We start from the raw sequence: 20,478 nt of genomic DNA, 5'->3' as shown, positions 1-20,478 counted from the left end.
CATCTCCTTACACACAAAAGTTTTCATATTGTTTACAAAGGAATTTCCAGACACACAAACAAGCGGAAATATGTATGATGTGGCTATTAGCCTACACACTGGGTATGTGCGCATCGCACAGTGATTGGTAAATTAGATTCTCTTCTTTAGTTGCATGGAGGTCAGCAACAGGGAAAGGGCCATTTAAAGTAAAATCTCCATATCCGCCATGTTGGAATACTGTTTACTTTTGTGTAGGGTGACCCAGTCCCCCATCAGGCAATGAGGGTGGAACTAGTGGGATCAAATCAGGGATGGGTGACGTGATGAGTAGGAAGTAGTTAGGGCACTTTTAGAGTCTGCGTTTTCAAAATAAAATGTCTCTGAAAAGTGTCTGGTTTTGGCGGCTGAAAACTCCAGGGTAGTGTGGACGAAAGGTGAAAACGGAGACTTATGTCTTTGTTTTAAAATGAAAATGTAGCAGTGTGGACGTACTTTTAGAGACACTCCATATGAGGCCCACATTAGCATAAATTTGGAGTCTCAAATTCACCTGAACAGCTTGTCTCTGGTCAAGGTCACCTCTGAAGAAGATTGACGCCACTAACACAGGCCCTCACACTGACTGCCAAGAGGAGCCGTGTACTGCACGCACTGTGACAGGCGGCCCGTCCGCTGCGCTGCTAGCGACCCCTAACGGCGTCCACCTCACCTTGGCAGGCCCAGCCAGCGCGTCCACAGTGGGGCCCAGTTCAGGTCGTCCTCCCGTGGATTCTCCAAAGGCTCCAGCTCTTCCCAGTTCACGCCGTCGCCATCCTCCTCCGTCAGGGTGCCTGAGACAGTCTCCACCACGCGCAGCACCACATTGGGCTGCGAGGCCTGCGCTTTCAGCACCCGCACAGCCTCGCTGTAGCTCAGCTGGGTGAGATCCACGCCGTTGATGCTTAACAGCACGTCACCTGGAGCATCAGGGAGGGCAAGGAACCTCAGCACCACGTTCTCCAAGGCACGGGGTGCCAATAGAAAGACGATAGCATGCCTACAGTCACGCTGGCAGAGAGCGACTGCAGCGCCTGGGGACATTACCGGCTTTGATGGTCCCGTCGCGGTGCAGGCAGCCCACCGGCTGGACACTGGTTATGTAAATGGGCACATGGCTCCGGCTGTCCCTCCCCCCGGCGATGGTGATACCCAGGGAATGGCGAGGCTCTTTCTTAATGCTCACAGTCTTCTCCTGACTGGAAAAGCCATCAGGCGGGTCCTGGGCAAGGGCCACACAGACACACAAAGGGAGAGAGAAATGTCAGCTGACAGTGAGGTACTTCAAAGACTGAGAAATGCAGGGCAGAGAGAAAGCACAGGACAGAGCACATTAGCTCAGAGCATGTGTTGAAATCCACAGGTCTTCCCCTCTGCGGAGCCTGCAGGGCCTTCAGAAGCTCCCTTTCCTGCCCAGCAGGGATCCTCTCCTCCCAGCTAGAAAGAGAGGCTGTGAGCCTCCTTAGTGACAGCTAACCACCCTCCGCTTTGATCCTCCAGCCCGCAAACAAAGAGGCACCACGTGCTCTTTTGATCAGAAGCGTGCAAGTGACACATCTCTCACCGCCACCTGCCAGGCGGGTGCCCCACCCCCCACGCCTGCAGGCTGGGGCAGAGGGGTGCCGAGACGCCATGGGGCGACTCCTACCCCGCGTCCCCAATAGAAAACATAAACAGAACCACCGGTGAGCCGTGACACACCTTAACACAGGTACAGGTTACCGCACGGTAACCAGTGAGCTGTGAAACACCTTAACACAGGTACAGGTTACCACACGGTAACCAGTGAGCTGTGAAACACCTTAACGTAGGTACAGGCTACCGCATGGTAACCAGTGAGCTGTGAAACACCTTAAGGCAGGTACAGGCTACCGCACAGTAACCAATGAGCCGTGACACACCTTAACACAGGTACAGGCTACCACACAGTCATCAGCGAGTCATGACACACCTTAACGCAGAGTACAGGCTACCACACAGTCATCAGCGAGTCATGACACACCTTAACGCAGAGTACAGGCTACCACACAGTTACCAGCGAGTCATGACACACCTTAACGCAGAGTACAGGCTACCACACAGTCACCAGCGAGTCGTGACACACCTTAACAAAGAGGCACGCTATCACAAGGTCTCTGGTGAGCCACGACTGACCTTAACGCAGGGACAAGCTCCCACACGGTCTCCGGCGAGCCTCGACTGACCTTAACCCAGGGGCAGGCTACCGCAGGGACTCACCTTGACATAGGTGGAGCGCCGCCTGAAGTAGTGCAGGTCTGAGTTGCGGCGTGTGCCCCTGAGTAGCCCCTCCCCGCTGACGACGGCCTCCCCCTGGGGCTCAGCGTGCCTCAGCACCACGAAGTTCACCCGCATCTCGCTGGCCTGAGCACAGGGAAGGCCACATTCTCCTATCACACACACAGCCACAGCCTACCCAGTTTCAGCAGACATGCGGTTTTCTGACTTCGTCTTTATACATCATTCAGACATTCAAAATCCTGCAATGATCACCGAGGACTTTTCAAAGAAAACTTATTCCTAATAACATCCTCAATATGTAAGAATTACACACAGCTCAATTAAAAGTTTCATTAAACCATTTAATTTCTATATCTTAATTAAAACCACATGAAAAGCTGTGTGAAGGTCACGTGTTACGCAGAAGAAATCTTGCATTGGCCATGCATAGATTTCCATTTGAGTTACGATAAAAGCATGGAGCTGTAAACAAGTGGAACAATGAAAATCAATGGTTTCCCTACAGTGTCAATGGTCTGGGCTTGTGTGCTGTCCAGGATAAATAATTAGTTCAATTAATATGGATAAACAGACACTCTTGCTATTGAGCAAGAGCATAACACCTGAGATACTTAACCCAAGCATTACTTCACTGCCTGAATTAACTGTATAATTAACATTTTTAGAGTTACGCTACAATCATTTTACTTAAATGGGGTCGAGTCGGGCTCTGGCTTAGAACTTTGTAATATTTCAGCATCAAAGCTGTACATTATGTGGATTTATTTATGCTTTTACTTTAGCTGCCTTAATTTTTAGTGTCAGCAACCATGTTAGTTAATGTATGTATGCAACAAAGTCACACCGTGGCACTCAGGGAGATGACACACCCGTGTACCCCTTGAATCTTTTGAAACTTTAACTTTCTTGCAGCAAACACACCTGAGATTTAGCAGCACAGCACAACACTATGGCACCTGCTGGGCTCCGGCTAAATGCTAATGGCTATCAGAAGCGGACGCGAGGCGAGGAGCTGTGGGCCAACCTGGATGATCTGCGCCGCGCTCTCAGGGGTGCCGTGTCGCAGGTCCTGCCCGTTGATGGCCAGCACCTTGTCGCTGTTGCGCAGCTTGCCATCCTTTGCTGCCAAGCCACCCGGCAGCAGGTCCAGGATGAAGACGCCCGGCTCCTCAGACTTGCGGATGAGCTTGATGCCCAGTGGCTCTGAGCGGTCCCTCTTCATCAGGGTCACCTGGATCACTGTACCGAAGGGGGCGGGGCTCGGGCCAGCCGGCGCAGAGGCGGTGCTGAAAGGGGCAGAGCCTGGGTGGTGCTCGGGGCGCGGGTTGCGGGTGGAGAAGCCCTTCTCCTGCATGACGGTGAGGCGCAACACGGGGCAGGACCGCCGCAGTACAGCGACGGCACGGGCGTGTGAAATGCTTGCCACGCTGATGTCATTCACCTAGGAGACAGAGAAGCCTTTTTACAGGATGGATTTGTTAAGACCAGGGCTGCATGATATCACGTCACGATCATGCTCAATAATCACCAGGGCTTCAGATGATGGGTGTAAAGATTTGTCCAGACGCCTGGCTGCTGACTATACGGACCTTTACCTAAACCCACAATTTGGTAACCAGATTAGCGGTGTGCCTAAAATATTGATGAGAGGTGTTTTGTAACGCTCAAAAGTCAGTAATCTGTATAGATTTAGCATACCTGTATATTTAACAAACATTCTGAACTTTAAACTGTTGCCACACCACCAACGTCTTACCTCCTTTAATCACAATATCTCCTCTTTTAAAAGTTGTTGTGGCTGCTGAGCTGTCCCTTTCTTCATCACCACTTCAGTGCTTATCACTTCTATGATTTACCAAAACAGCAGCATGTGACATGCAGCACTAACCAAATTTAATAAACATAAGGATAAATTGAATTTATACAGATTAACTTTTGGGCATCACAATACATCTCTCAATATTGTTTTAGGCACACTACTAATCTGCTTACCAAATTGTGGGTGTAAGTAAACATCCGTATAGTACCGGAAAGCTGGCAACCGGACAGATGTTTGTAACCATCATCTACAGCCCTGGTGATTATTGCACATGCGCCATATAATCATGGTTATATTGCAATGTAATATACTGCCAACCATTTCAAGCTATCAAAACATTCAATACAAATTCAAGGTGCCGGTAAACCTCATGTCTGACAGCATGTATAATTAAAGTCTACTCTGCAATAGGAAAAGGAGGAGGCCTTTTAATAAGCAGCTGATGTTTATCTCAACATACCTTTTGGCATGAGACACCAACCTATGTTAAAAAAAAAAAAAAAAACAATAATAAAGTGTTCCTTTGGCAACCAATAGGCTGAGAGGATCATAGTCACACTTCCACAATTCTAATTGGTCAGCGGAGAACAAAAGGCAGTCCCAAGCATTCCAGAGACTAATGTGAACCCATTCTGTCAGCTTTGTTTATCAGCGCGCTACATTCCTGCTCTGCCTGATGGAGCAAAGTGAGAGGAGTGGGAGTCAGCAGAGGGTGGGATGGGATGCAGCCCACAGCGGGACGACTGCTTATCACACACACACGGCTCGTTTTCTTAAATCAAAATGAAAGGTGATTAATGCAAATGTAAATATCAAAGCAAATTCACGTGATGACCATCGCTCATCTTCAATTTTTTTTTATTGCCCACAAAAAAGCGACTGCAACGCCAACATAGTCTTTCGATCAGTGTACAACTCATCAGGACTGTCAGAACTGTATAACTAGCCATGGTTCAGCACCAGGAGAGTGACCTACACAAAGTGTGCCGGAAATCTTCACTGACAACATCAAGCGAACATCAGACAGTACAGTCCGCCAGTGTCCCTGGAACAAACAGGGTAAGAAGCCTTGCTCGAGAGCCTACTGGTGACACCAATGTGAACCATGAAACTTTAGCCAACAACCCTCTGATCACAGACACTGAGTGTACAACCTGCAAACCATATCCTGCATACTAGCTATCAAAGACAAAACGAGGCAAAGTGATCTACATGGGAGATGAATGACGAGAGTTTACCTACACAAAAATGTTCGGAGGGCAGAATGAAAAATGACTGGACGTAATCAGTCAGATTGCAGAGGAGGTGGATCCAAGCAACTAAAGGAGGCAGAACCAATCAGTCCTGGCCCCAGCTCCTCTATAATCTGAAGGGTTCTGAGAGACAACCAATCATTTTTCATTCTGCGGTCAGAACATTTTTGTGTAAGTAAAACTCTACGAGCAATGAGGAACCGTCACTGATGAACCAACAAAGGCACTTTACAAAAACCACGGCAGCGACAGCAATGAAGCACCCCCCTGCGAAGCTTGCTCACCTCCAGAATGTGGTCCCCGGGGGCCAGCTTTCCATCACGAGCTGCCAGGGAGTCCCGCACAATGTCCTGGATGACAATGTTCCCCAACGGTGTGTCCTTCCCACCAACGACATGGATCCCCAGCTCCTCCTCTGGCTCAGTGCGAAAAATCTCCACCACGTTCGTCTCTGCCACCAGGCTGCATCTCATAGGGGCATCTGGGAAGGTGACAGGGAACTCTGTGTTCATAGACACCAATGTACACAAAACACAGGGGGCTGTCATCATACAGCCACACTCTTCGTGACGTCTTACCACAGACCCGAAGCTGTGAGTGTCACTGATTTGGAATGAACAAGAGGGAGGTCTTGTAAGTAAAGTACAGGTCGAGCTGTACTTGATGACGAAAACACGAGTGTGTCATCTCATCGGAAAATATTTACGTTCATTTTGGTAGAGCAAACAGAAAACCAGAGATGGCTTGTCCTGCCCTCCACCTCCTTTTATGTGAGCTATGTGTCACTGTGTTCCACTCCCTTCACCCTGAGCAATCAATCCATCACCTCACTTTTATGCTTGCGGTAGCCTCTTTTGCGTAAAACACAAAAATAAGTTGCCATATTTTCATAACTGACTCTTTAGTGGTCAAGCTAGCCCAGCTTATAGGATCTTCTATACTGCAGTACAGCAGCAGTCACTGACTGAGATGAGATTATATCTGACATCTGTCTATCCAAATTTATCTGCTATGTCATATATGTGGGTTTTTTTTTAATCACGCAGCAACATGCAGTTTTGCAGTCAATAAATTACACAAAGACATCCATCTTCCAACTGTTTATCTGGTCATAAAGTGGCAGAGAGATGAATGAATGGATGGATGGCCTAATATGTTACAAAATGTTAATTATTAAGTTGGGTACACCCGAAGCTGACGGCAATAATCTAGCACCAACGAAGGCCGACAAACAATCAGCTCCCTTCCCCTCTGGTCAATTTTGTCAAATAGCTACAAGGCTGATTCCACGTGCTCAACTGCACAAAATAGCTCCTAAGGGGGTCACAACTCCCAGTGTGCCACACACACTGGTGCGACAGGCAGTCACCGACTCGCATCAACAGCCCAGTATCGGCCTGGTGTGTTCCAGGCTTCAGGCCCCTTTGCTGGCTGCAGAGGAAGGCTGTCCTACCGTCCTCACTCTCCTCAAAAGCGGGGTTCACCAAGCCCGGCTCCCCAGGGCTCCGGGAGCTCCCAGAGCGAGAGGCCGTGGTGCCTCCCGATGGCTCCACCTCAGTCTTGCCTCCTTTCAGGTCATTCCAGGGGGGTCTTTTTTTCTTCTCAGACTCTTCCCGCAGCTTCCTGAAACCAGGACATCTAGAAAATGTACAGCAGAGCAGAAGACTCAGAGATGACCCACTGATAGATACATACAGCTGTCCAATGAAAACCACGTATGTCCAATTTTTGACTAACAATATTAAGTACATTTTAATTACTATTACAGTTGGGTATGGGCAGTTTCATTTAGAAAAGAAACAAAAAGTGACAGAGGTGATGTTTTCTCATACTCGATGTAAACAAAGGGAATGACAAGTCATTTCAGCTGAAAACAGTGCAGTGCATTTTATTTTTCATTTCAAATAAAACGCAGGGTTGCCAGCTTTGGTCAGCTCGCTGGAGTGAAATTTTCAGTTTGAGACAAGTCTGCACACGCATTTGCATGTAAGTTCCAGTTTTATTACCTTGTAAATAGTTTTTAGGGTTTTCTGGGCAAACTACTCCAATGCTTTTGATGTAGCTACTTTTCGGTTTATAATAGAATAATATTGATCTGTCGTAAGACATCTTGCGTGAGCGTGAAAATCTAAAAGTACAAGCGTCACACCAGATGCTTGAGAGGTGGCACCAGATGCTTGAGAGGTGGTGATCTGCATATAAAATAACTTTATACAGTTAAATAATGTAAACTTTGAAGAACATTAAGTCACCAATAAACTAATATCTATTTATACAACATTTTATTGAATACTGCATTTGAAAACTTTTAAGTTTTACAATTTCAGGACAACGCAGTCACACTCTTATAAACATTTTGGCTTTTTGGTTGTTGGTGTTAGATTTGCTACTGTAATTAACACTAATGGTACGTTAGCTGAATCAAAAGGGCTGCATACACCAAATGACATCTTGCTTGGAGGTTAAAGGAGTTTGATGTTCATTGGTAGGGGGAAACAGACGGTTCTAGTGTTAACTGGGTAGTTGTGCCTTTTACCACGCACTTTGCATGAAGGGTAATTTGTTGTTATATATATGTAACCACGTTATTTTGTTTAATGTATATAATTACAACTATAATTTGGGTGTCAATTTATTACTACTACTACTTAAAATAAATATTTTACTTAAACTATAAATCTAATGTAATTTATTTTTGCAAAGGAATTAATGATTTTTGTTATGAAACCAATAAATTTGCAATTTTATTGAATTAAGCAAGTATCCAATCAAAAACATGACTGTTCACTGACAACTGTGTAAAGATAGGTTTCCTTTTGTTGTGATAAAGGTGTCTTATTTTGCTGTTTTAGAGTTATTCTGCAAAGCAGTTTCTGAGAAAAAGCATTACTTCATGTTCTGGGAATAATGCCAATTTGGAGACATTTTACATTGGACAGCGACGATATGCATACATTTATTTAGCAAATGCTTTTACCCACAACAAACTGAGAAAGCAGGGTCAGCCAGACCTGAGACCAGTTGGAGTTAAGGGCCTTGTTCCAGGGCCCAGTGGTGACATAACACCCACCACAGCACTTGAACTGGTGATTTTCCAATCACAGGCATAGTGTCTTAACAAACTGAGCCACATACCGTCCACAATGACTTATACGGCTAGGGATACCCAGGGAAAAACCGCATGGTAATTCAGGGGATGGGAAAAGCACTCTCACCCATCACTGCCCAGTATGTAGTGGGGCATGGGGCTTTGGCAACCACTTGGACAGAGCAAGGAGGGGAGGGGCCACTCAGGTATGGTGAATTGCATTATAGGCTGGCAGGGAGTGGACTGACCATCACAAAGCAAGGCAGGGCCTGACAGGTGCAACCAGCTTACTTCACACCCTGCCTGTTTCCGCACTAAGGCCCCCAGTATCGCCTCATGGGGAGTAAACACACCACATTGCTTACATTCTTCTGATAAGAGAGAAAAACACACGGAAGAGCTGAAGGAGCCATCTGTTAAAAGCATTTCAAACACCACCAGCAAAGAAAAATCCATGTTTATATCAACGCTGCAACTTAAAAGTTTAGAGTTTCGAATGCTGACAAACTGAAGTAAAATGTCAAAATGTGACATGGCAAAATGTCTTCCAGTATACTGTAATCTCAAACACTGTGAATAAAACAACCAAAAACTCCATTAAGTTTGTATCATTCTAAAAACACCTCTTCTGAGGTGTTTTTTTAAAATAAGCATTTCTTAATTTTTTTGTATATAATTTAATTCTTGCATAAATTGCACAAGTTTTTATATTACAGTTAGCAATGCTGTACAACACATATTGTGCTTAGTGTACATTGTGTACCTGAGGTGGGTCTTTGACTTAATATGCTTACAAGCACAAAAATGCAAATATGTCATACAGGTAAAAACTATATACATGTAACTTTTGTTGCTTGGATTTCTAATACATTTGTCACTATGACCACTGCTGTATTTATATTCTGTGGGACATTTTAAGGCAGCAATTCAGAAAACAATGTCTGGATTACTATCTTTTTTACCTACTACTATCTGTAAAGGCCTGTACAGACAAGAAGAAAAATAACTTGCAGCCACAAGTTTCTTATCTTTCTCTAAGGTATTATAACCAGATAATCTCTCAGCATACTGCAAATCGGCATTCCTCCTCTTCTTCTAAACTTATTAAAAACTCTCACGGAAAGATTTGGGATTTTAGGAAACCGGTAAATGAGAAGCAGCAATAGGAACAATTTCAGCTGATGAAAGAATGTCATGAATAAGGCATGCATGCACGCATGCCCAATGCCTCAAGCAATGTTGCACAAACTGGTTCACTAGAAAGAATCATAAGTACTGCATTGTGTTACTCAAAAGTTATATTATATTTTCTTGGGCGATAACACATTCTCCCACTTTTCCTTAGACAACTTCCTAATTAGCAATACATGCTGATTTTGCCTTTATATTACTGGCCTGCCAGCCCTCACTAAAAGAAGCACAAAGTCATAAAATTTAAGATATTTAATATGTGTTCTCAGACATGGACATAGAGGCTTTTCCAAAAAGCTACGGACAGACTTCCTGGATGAGCCGACGACCCATCACAGGACACACACAATAGGCAATTGAGAAACACCAGTTCAGCCAAATTACACATCTTCTAGTAAACTGTACACAAAGAGCCAAAACAGGAATCAGGAACCAAGACAGGAACTTAAAACCCTGGAGGTGCAAGGCCACAGTGTAACCCATTGAGCCACCATTGTGCTATGATTCTTTATTCTTAAATACAATGAATTTCTAGCAGACTTCTCTCTCTTTTTGTAAAAATGAACGTTAGCTTAAGTACAGCCAAGGGCAACAAGCAGAGTTGGCATACCTTCCTGCCGTTGCTGGCTGACTGTAGGGCAAATTTTAAATCATACAAACATTCTAGTGCGACTGCAGTGATGAGGCAGCCCTGATTTTATTGCTGCACATTCGAGGTCAGAGGGTGTTTGTGAGAAAGGCTGCACAGGCTGCTCCCTCATTCTCTGGGAAGCCCCACAGGAGCAGCAGGGAGAGTGACATCGGCCTGTGTCCCTACAGCATAGTAATACCAAACAGAAGATGCAGATGTATCGCATTCCTCAGGCATGAAATCATTCACTCTAAATTCAGATAAAGCAGAAAGTGAATTTATAAAAATAAAAACAAAAAGCAGAATTGTTGAAATTCAACATTCATTTGGCTTTATTTTCTCACTGTGGCCTTATCTGGATGGAATAATCAGGAAACTATCAATTTTGGGAAGTGTTTTGCCGGATAAACCCAAGGGTGAACGACCTTTAGCACAAGCGTCGCAAATTCTGGATAATTCCTCAAAAAGCTTCCAACACAAATTTCCAGAAAAGTATCCGAAGATTATATACTACGCACTATAGTTTTTCAAAGGAACTCATATGATGATGCCGACCTGAGGCAAACCCCATTGGATCTGAAAAGCTCCACAATGTTTCCGTTTGCTCAGGGGGAAGAACTGTCTGCAGTTCAGAAGCCATTCATATTTTTAACACAACAAGGTGCAATCTGGCACTCCTTTCCTGTTACATATACGATGAGGAAGAGCAGCCAAAGATGTGCTTTGGTTACACATTGCTTGAAGGCTCAACAGCAGGATCCAGTACTGTATCCTTGATGGATACTGATCCCTTTGGTTCCCATAGAAGCAGACAACAGAGAACGTAAAGTGTCACTCAAGAAGAGGCTGTTGACGTTTTGTAAAGAAGCACAGCAATGACAGCATGCATCTGTCGCCGTTTTTGCAGTTTCTTTTGAGAAAGACCTTAAGCAAACAAATTACACAGTAAGCTAGAGTAGTGGCGTGTAGCTAAACAGCCAAGAAAGACTTTAAAATGATTCACAAAAAAAGTCCAACTTGTTATTACAAGTATTTAATGTCGAAAGGCCAAAGGCAAAATACTCTACTAAGAGCTTACATTTATAGTTATAGTCGCAGCCCTTCTAACAAGATTATCTGTGTGTGTATCAAGCTGTTGAACCATATAATTTATTTTTTACTTTGTTTAATACAGAGGTGTGTGACATCTACTCAGGATTTATTAGTCTTGGAAATGACATCAGGTGAAGATAATTAACACTAGTCTGACCTGACAGCACAGTACAAAGGGGAAAATTAAAAAATGGAAGAGGGAACATACGCTATGCTTATATGAAGCTCCTACTTGGTTAAGTTCATTCCTTCATTTGTTTATTTTTACTTCATTTATGTACAGGAAGAGTGGACTGTGAACAAAGGTCATTGTTTGTGTAGCCCTGTCCAACCGGCTTTTATTGAGGTTTGTCCAATGTTTAGCATGCAGAGCTGCAGTGGCGCCAGTCACAAGCTGTGTGATATGAGTCTTCCCAGCAGGCCTGGTAGATAAGTAGCAGGTGAAGCACATGACGTTACTGCTCAGGCAAATACGACGCTGGACAGAAACAGCTTCGAAAGCAGACAGTTACAATGTAATCCATGAAAACAGCGCATTTCAAAGACAGCCACCACTCGGCATTTTAGTCTAAAAGCTACTTCTGCTTAATGGAAATAAAACTTTCTATACCAAGAGCAGAAGTGGATAGAAATAATTCCATATAAAAAGAAAACAAATGCATGTTTATTCAGCACGTAACACACAAAATACATTTCAGCATATTCAGGCAAGCACTGTTGAGCAGTGTGGTTCTGCAGGCTAGAACTCTTGTGCCCATGATCAAAAGGTCACCAGTTCAAATCCCATGACTGCAGAGTGATCATCTCAGTGCTGAGTCCTTAACCCCAACTGCTCCAGGGGTGCGGCACAAATGGCTGACCCGGTGCCCTGACCTCAAGCTCCACTCTCACCTGTACATGTCTGTCTCTCATTGGAGAGCAAGTTGGAATATACAAAGACGAAAATGTTGTTGTACTTGCCCTCAGTACAGTGACAAAGACATTCTATTCCAAGATAGTACATGCCAGAGAACACTATAAAGTCATCTCCCTCCAGTAATTTTTCATATGAAAGAACTCCTACAGTAAAAAGTTGGGGGGAAACAATTCAGTATGCACACAGAAATAGAACAGTTAAACAATGAGTATGTCATTGAAACTTCATTTAAGCTCACTCTTAAAAGGTAGCAATTTTCTGTATCTTTCAATACTGGACATAAGCCTGTTTTAAACATCAAAATCTTCATTAGCAGCATAATGTGCAAAATACTTCAAACGCATTTTATCAAATGAAGGCAAACATAAGGCAATTTATTTTTCTCCGCCATAGACAAATCGGACTCCACCTAAAAACCAATTTAGTAGATCAGCCATTTGCAGAAAGCATAATTTTACTTTGCTTCATTAGCTGAAAAACTATTTAATAAAGTCACATCCCCTCTTTGCCACTGGTTATTACACAAGTACTTCCGACTTTGCTGGAAAAGATTCACTGGCGGTACGAGTGTCATGGTTTCAACAAGGTCCAAGCAACATTTTAGCATCTTTCCTTTTAACAGTGCATAACAGGCAGGTCCAGTCAGTATCTGAATATTACTTGTACTTCATAAGGTGCAATTAGGATTATATCAATATTGTTGATTCCCAAGTTCCAATAAAAACATTTACATTTATAGCATTTAGTGGACACCCTTAACCAGAGAGATTTACATAAGTGGTTAGAAGTCACCATCAGTGTTAATGTGTTAAAACACTGCTTAAAGCTTTAGAGATCAGTGGTTTCCTGTACTTGCGAAAAGTGTTTCCACTTTAACACCCTATTGCTTACTGCCCACTTTCCAGGATCAGATGTTGTGGTTTTTCTAAAACAATGAGGCACCAACAGGAATTTTAAGCCTTCGATTTAAAGCTACTCACAGAAGAATCAGGAATGTGAAAACAGGGTGGCTAGTCTTACTGTGTGTGACTTGACCATGTATGACAGGAAATGTACAATGCGACTTCCTTAAATAAAAAGTTGTTAACTGGGGATACAATTTAGCACTAACTAAATCCATCTACCCATATTTCACTTTTCCCGGCCAGATTCGGAAGTGAAGCATGAAGCATTTGCCAGGCAACACAGGACAGGAGTAGACCCTGAATTTGGACTCCGGTCCACCGCAGCAAACACACATCAACCCAGCTGACACACTTAAACCTGCACTGAGTGAGGGACAGACCCCCAGAGCTGCAAGTTTAAAAGTCACAGTGCGGCTTGCTGAGCTTCAGGTCACCCAGATTAAGATAATCAGAATTTTGAAATATTTTCAGAGTGCTCTCAACAACAGCAGATAATGTAAACAAAAACAGAACCGAATGATGCTCGAAGAGCTATTATTTCAGTAGATGATCAATACAGGTCTAATGGTTAGTATATTTATATCATGTGACATAACACTGTTAAAGGGCTCATCAGTATACAATTCAAAAGAAACCTAAGTGATCCTGGATATGGATAAAGTGATGTCAAAGTACATTTTTTTTGCTTGACTAAACTAAGGGAAACTAAATCAGGTAAAAGGTCAGCACTTTGGACAAATCGCATAGAAGTTTATAAATTCACAAGACAAAATAAAAAGCCTGCTATTTTACAGCTACTCCTACGTTCCCTCCTCCTGGAAAATGCAATCCATCTACAATGCCTAAAGCATCGTGGAAAGGAAGGAAGTCTAAGAGAGTAACAATTAAAACACATTTAACAGCTGCATTTCCCCACACACCCATGCATCCTCTGGCACCTCACCACTGATCTTAATACACACTTTAATACAGCACATTAAATTAATCTGAAGCAGCAGATTTACTTTGACCTGGGTCAAAACCGTGATAAAGCTGTAATAAAATGTTTTTTACTGATACCTACAGGAGCGCGCGCGCGCACGACACACACACGTTTGTATTCATCTTTGTGGTGACCATTTATATGGTGAAAAACCCTAATCCCAGCAATGACAACCTTAACCTCTACCCAGACCTCACCTTAACCATAAGTAATCAAACAAATTACAAGACTTGAGACGTTTTTTTTGTTTTTTATTGCAGTCACAGACTACAAACCTCATTTTCATAAAAAGTAATGTGGGAATTTGAAAAACGTCCCCACAAGCTAAAATGGTAAAAGCTAAAGACAGATTTTACCATATTGCGGGGACCAAATGGTAAATACAAACCCACACACAAACACACACACACAGATGAAGATACGTTTAAATACATAATATCCTTTGAAAAACAAAGTGCATTGCTCACTGGGGAAAAGCACTGAACCTGACCTACAGGCATTCCCTGGGATAAGAATGTCCAACTTGCGGACAACTCGTACTCACTAACGGACTGCCATACAGCCTATTATATTCAGGTTAAATACGATGGTTCGTAATAATCAATGCATGCACTACCATGTGATGCTCATGAGAACATTGCACGGCTTCTGAGGTTTGTCCGCTTCAGGTATAGTACAGTACCGTATGAAGCTACTTTTATTATTACTGTATTGTTATGCATTGTATCATGTTTTAGTGTATTTAGAAGTGTTTCATAAGTGTTTCATATACACAAATGTAATATATATACTACATAAGAACTGTATGCATCTATTCTGACTTACATACAAATTTAACTTAAAGACAGACTTAGGAAATGGATCGCGTTTGTAACCTGGGGACTGCCTGTACTGAACGTGGCCTCCAATCTACTCGGGAGCTGGGAGGGAACAAAGACTGCCTGTGGGTCCCTGGACTGAGCTGAGAAACAGTCAGTCAAACACCTGCTAGATGACCTGACCTTTGGTGCCCAACACCCATTCCATCCTTGACATGCGTGTGACATCACACACCACTCACCCCCACCGGACTGCCCAATCACACCCCCCATTCCTTAGCCACGCCCCCCTCACCTGTTGAGCAGATGTGGCTGCAGTTCACAGCGCTGCATCTGCTGCCCACACAGGGGCTGGAAGGGACACAGCACGCCCAGTTTGTCCAGCAGGTTGCGCACCAGCAGGCTGGAGGGCCGGCACTGGGTCAGCTGCAGGCGCTGCCGGTCCACGGGACAGAAGTCCTGCTCACGCAGGAAGCTGCCCAGGCACTGGTAGCAGTACGTGTGGCCGCACGGGGTGTCCATGGGCCGCAGTAGCGGCTGCAGACAGATGTGGCACACCAGTTCGTCGTCTACCTCATCCCGGTACTCGTACAGGTGGTTCTCCTGTGCAGCATGGTTCTGGCCACAGTCTTTGCAGACCTGCGCCCAGGTGGAGCTTGGTGTCGAGGTCCTGGGCTCTGTCATGGTGGAGGGCAGCGAGGATCTAGCCCAACTCCCTCAGCTCAAAGAAATCAGTGCGTCTTTGTATCCTTCAGATCTCCTCACCACCTCCGCTGCCCCAGATTTCTACTCCAGCGAGCCGCAGCGTCGATCCATTCAGGCGATAGGAGATCCAGAAGCTTCATACTCCAGGATGATTCATGCCAGACTCCTAAAACAGACAGACGCATTTCAAAAATGTGGCTCGAATGAGATTTTACCCCCGGCTCACGGTCCGGTTACAGGAAATTACACATTTCCTTCGGGTCTGATTGTGGCTGTTTCCTCTTTGCTTGTTTCCTTCTCGGTCAAACGCTATCCCAAAACAGGCAGCACAACTAAACCGCACAGAAAAGCCAGGATTCAAAACATTTCCCTGAAATTAAAAGCAACGGGCAGAAGAATGAGACCAAAAATGACCCACAACACACTAATCTGGGTGGTTAATTACACCCCTCCCCAGTTCAGCAGCAGGTTATTTAGTTTGCAGTGAGTTTTTTTTTTTAAAAAAGAAAAAAAAAGAAAAAAAATGCACCTTAAACTGCCCTTGTTATTACAAGCATACCTTAGAGTATTAATACTACTTCAGGAAGAAACAAATATGTGCATCAGTAACCAATAAATTTGTACCGTAAAGTCCACAGAATGACAATAAATAGCTACCAGTCTCCACTCAGAATGGCTATTCCCTGCAGCTGTACAGCTGAGTGAATGATGCATATTATTTCATTCAAATCAATACATTGTTTAAAAGATAAATGAACAGTTTAAAGCGTATCACACAACATCCCAAAAGCCTTCCTGAGCACATTTCCACACACACTTGCACAGACTAATGTGCACCATCCCTGCACCTTACCTGCAAGCCAAACTTTGCCAAGGGCAGCAGCCGAAGGCACTGGCTGCTAACATCCCTCTGTCCTGGCATACTCCCAGCACCGCGCCGGCCACCCACCGCGGTGGAAATGATTACACAGAGCTCTCGTGCTCAACCCCAGCACCGCGCTCCCGCTCCGTCCGTCACCGATGTCATCCTGCTAACCTTGAATGCAAGCGGCAACGTAACGACTTCACTGTGAGGGTAAGACTTCCCAGGCTGAGCTGCTGCTCTGACGGAAGCGAGAGCACTGCGCCTCCAGCCCCGCGTCTGTGCGAGGGAGGGAGGGAGGCACGCGCGTGTCTCTGTGTGTGTGTGTATGTGTGTGTGTGTGTGTGTGTGTGTGTGTGTGCATGCGCGCGCAGTGGACACCCTGACAGCCAGGTGCACTGTGGGAAAGGCTCATTTGCATGGCTGCCTAGTGACACTGGCTGTGGAAGGCAAGGTGCTCAGTGTACTGGTAGGACCCTGTTACAGACACTGACTACCAGTGCAGTCTGGTACTAACCAGCCCCAGGACTTTTCCCCCTTTATTACCAAGGGACTAAGTATTCCCCCTTTAGTACTAAGGGACTAAGTGTATTTTTATGACGGAGCTGACCATCTTGCATTTCACTGCAGGTCAAAGTCTGACTGTGTACCTTGCACATGACAAAGCCCTTGAATTCTTGACATCTAATTCAAAGCAAGATTTTTTTCTGCCATTTTTCTATTTATAGATGACAGTTACATCCACACTTTTGTAACGTGTTGGGGGAGAGAAAAAAACACATACCTAAATGGGCAGAAAGCCACCCACCTGCTTTTTAAATTACCCTCAGATAAACCTGCTAATGCAAGGGAGGGTGGGAAACGGGGAAGAGAGATTAGATGGGGTAAAAAAGAAAAAAAAAAAAAAAAAGAACAAACAAAATGAAAATGGGTGGAGATGGAAAGTGAGAGGAGAAAACAGAAAGAGAGAGGAGAAAGGGGATCCTGCACTGTTAATCCCACAAGACACATGCAGGATGCAGCTCGTGGTTTCATTAACTGTTTAGATACTGGCTTCAATTTCAGACAGTTCAGCCATAAGGGGGAAAAAAAACAAATTCTTCCACAACTTCATTAGCTCTAGAAGTTGAACATAGTCATCAGGCTTATGCCTGAATCTCTTCAAAAACATGTTAACCCTCTTCAGTTACAGGAATTTTTAACAACTCCCTAAATATTTTATACATAAATCCCATAGAGATTATGGGAGTCATTTTATGTTAAGTAATGGTCATTTTAAAACATCACTTACTGTTATGCAAGATCCATACCACAAAAAGGTTAGACAAAAAAAGCGAGAATTCCTATATATGGCAAAGGGAAATTTCTGTTGGAGACAGACTAGTGTCTAACATTACACTCTGCTGGCCCATTGTAAGGATTAGATAGGCTTTCAGATTACAACCATGTTGGATCCTCTGTCTATCCTAAGGGCCTGTTTGACTGGAGTGAATGGATCACTTCTCCAAACAGGCTACATGCCTGTGGCACTTGTGTTAACAAAAGCAGGTTCTGAGCAGAGCTGAGATATAGCCATTGAACGGCATATACAGTAAACTTTTCACACACACAACAAAGGACAGAGCCAGTTTATCATATCATAAACTATGCGAAGCATCTACAGTGCTTTACACAGTTGTCATATAATAGTTTGACTGTGTGTCACACTTAAAGCTGCAGAGAACTTTTAAAAGTGCTTTTCTTTATATGTCAGGGCTGTTCTCTGTACCTATTATTTTCATTGACCGGTACACTTTGAAGGAAAACAGACGGCAAAATAAAACGTACTGTAATAAGGTGTGTAGGAACTGGGAGCACATGTACCCGCAAATAATTAATTTGGCTTCATTCGTCCTCCCATATTACCTAGACCTTTGATTGGAATATTTAAGTTATGTCCCCCACCCCCACAACTATCAAACTCTATCCTATGCCCTTGACGGTTATTCTTCATAATACATACACTACACCTTTCAGCACATAAAAGCATGTTACCTGTTTTGTTTCACTGCACTGCTGGCCTGAGGTTTCTGAGGTTAAGTACTCAACCATGACCTTCGCAATAACAACGAGAAATGCATTCTGTAGGTTTTACTGTAAATAACTGAAGGACGCATTTACATTAAATGTTATTTGTGCCCAGGCTGAATCCTTGGGGCATTTTTCTAAATATGTTAGTACTGTTTGCTTTCCTATTTTTACATCAGAACTTTTCTTGTGATATGAAGATAGTATGATTCCGTGCCAGGGTGCCGCGCCCGCTTAGCAAAGGCAGCACAAAGCACGCAGTCAGAGCACTGCCTCCTGACCTTGCCTCCCTGCACAGTTCGCTCGTGCCACCGCGCCTCCCCCCGTCCGTGTGCGCTCCCATCTCAACCGGACTGGTGTGAGCCTACGCGGCCTCCCTGGACAGCCGCCAGACCGGGAGGGCCTTGCACAAGGCACAGCTATCTCCATTACGACAACGCGCCCGGATTAAAACAAACAGAGCGTGGGCCCCTATAATCCCGCCACTGTTCCGTGGCGAAGCCCGCGTATGCGGGACGGCGTCGCCTGGTAGGGAGCAGGCGGCCGGACGCTCTCACCCAGGCGCCGACTGGCCGTCGGAAATTAGGCCATTTTCCCGGTGGGCCGGACTTTCGTTACAACCGCCTGTATAATATGGTATATATGAAAGCGATCTGCAAAATATCCCATGGGGGACCACCCCTCCCTGGTCGGCGGCGAAATATCAAACGGGGGTCGCTTGACAGTCCGCCACTCCTCTCACCTCGGCGCATCCAATACTTCTCGCAAAAAGCAGCAAGTTCACAGAATAAATTGCGTAACACAGAGCCTGACAAGAGTTTGACAGGCTTTATATAACTTAAGTGGTCATCTGTCATTATGCTTTCATGAACTGACAGGGAAACTAAATACGGTCAAGGTTCATGGCGTTTCTACGTTTGTATTTAAATGACGGAATATAAAACACAACATGGCTTTTTCGTCAGAAGGAGACGATTAGTGAAATAAACAAACGGGTGCAGACTACCATCTATGTATCCATATGCTTCAGCTGCAGGGGACGGGGGCGGGAACATGACGCACCCCCCCCCTCCCCCATGGACTACCTGAGGAACCCAGCCACACGACAGGAGGGAAATCCCCCCCCTCCTGGGCCATAAAAGGTTAACTTAATGTCTCTGGAGAATCGTGTAATTATTAATTCCCTTAAATTCTGAACCATTAAATATTAAACGGCCACCAAAACGTCAAGGTTAGAACAGCTGCGTGCTCCACTGCGCGAGGCCATCTTCTTTTATAAAGGCGGCTATGGATTAACTCACAGCTTCAAACATGAACTAAACAGAAACAAAACCTCAGAGAAATTCACTTTTGCTGTAAAAGTAGTTAATTTACTTGAAATCTGACACCAATATATAAATACAGACTCAACAGAAACTGAAAATGTAAGGTACGTGACATCAAGGCAGATATATCATCGAAACGTGGTTGGGACCATTAAAAAAAAGGTGAATGGACTGGATTATATTACATAAGTTTAATAAAAATGCGTTCAAGTTCGTAAAAATGCGTAAAAAGTCCAGCCTTGAGCTCTAACAAAACAAAGTAAGTCGTCTTACCTGAGAGTTACTTTCCGGAAGTAATAAAAACACCCAAAAGAAAAAGTACTAATAGGAATAAAAATCACCGAACGCGCCTGCTGCTGTTAATTCTTCGATCGGGGCGGCCGCATCTCTTTATTAGCAAAGGTTTATAGCCGCGGTTGGCTTTTCGTGCGCCGCGTCCCTCGGTGCCCGACGCTGCCGAGCGCCAGGTGTGCCGTCGGGTCTCAGCCGCCCCGCCGCGTAGGATCTGACGTGCGCGCGCAGGAAGTCGCGCCAGGTGATCTTCGCT

The 20,478-nt window shown here is 44.5% G+C and overlaps 1 protein-coding gene across 2 annotated transcripts in view; it reads right to left on the bottom strand.

The window, feature by feature from the left end:
* The window catches only part of lnx2b (ligand of numb-protein X 2b), a 23,216-nt gene extending 2,738 nt beyond the window's left edge, over positions 1-20,478 (bottom strand). The window contains exons 1-8 of one of the 2 annotated variants that reach the window (XM_048983504.1): positions 20,205-20,478; positions 15,268-15,843; positions 6,803-6,987; positions 5,634-5,830; positions 3,302-3,718; positions 2,257-2,400; positions 1,066-1,240; positions 692-938 (exon numbers count right to left, since the gene is read on the bottom strand). In XM_048983504.1, coding sequence (XP_048839461.1) covers positions 692-938; positions 1,066-1,240; positions 2,257-2,400; positions 3,302-3,718; positions 5,634-5,830; positions 6,803-6,987; positions 15,268-15,656 — 1,754 coding nt within the window. In that variant the 5' untranslated portion in view covers positions 15,657-15,843; positions 20,205-20,478. Of the gene's footprint in view, positions 1-691; positions 939-1,065; positions 1,241-2,256; positions 2,401-3,301; positions 3,719-5,633; positions 5,831-6,802; positions 6,988-15,267; positions 15,844-16,530; positions 17,145-20,204 lie in introns of those variants that run through there. The other variant, XM_048983505.1, reaches the window with a different exon arrangement.

The sequence above is a fragment of the Brienomyrus brachyistius genome, chromosome 18 (genome assembly GCF_023856365.1).
Source record: "Brienomyrus brachyistius isolate T26 chromosome 18, BBRACH_0.4, whole genome shotgun sequence".
NCBI classification, from domain to species: Eukaryota; Metazoa; Chordata; class Actinopteri; order Osteoglossiformes; family Mormyridae; genus Brienomyrus; species Brienomyrus brachyistius.
This window is presented reverse-complemented; position numbering and strand designations above follow the sequence as displayed.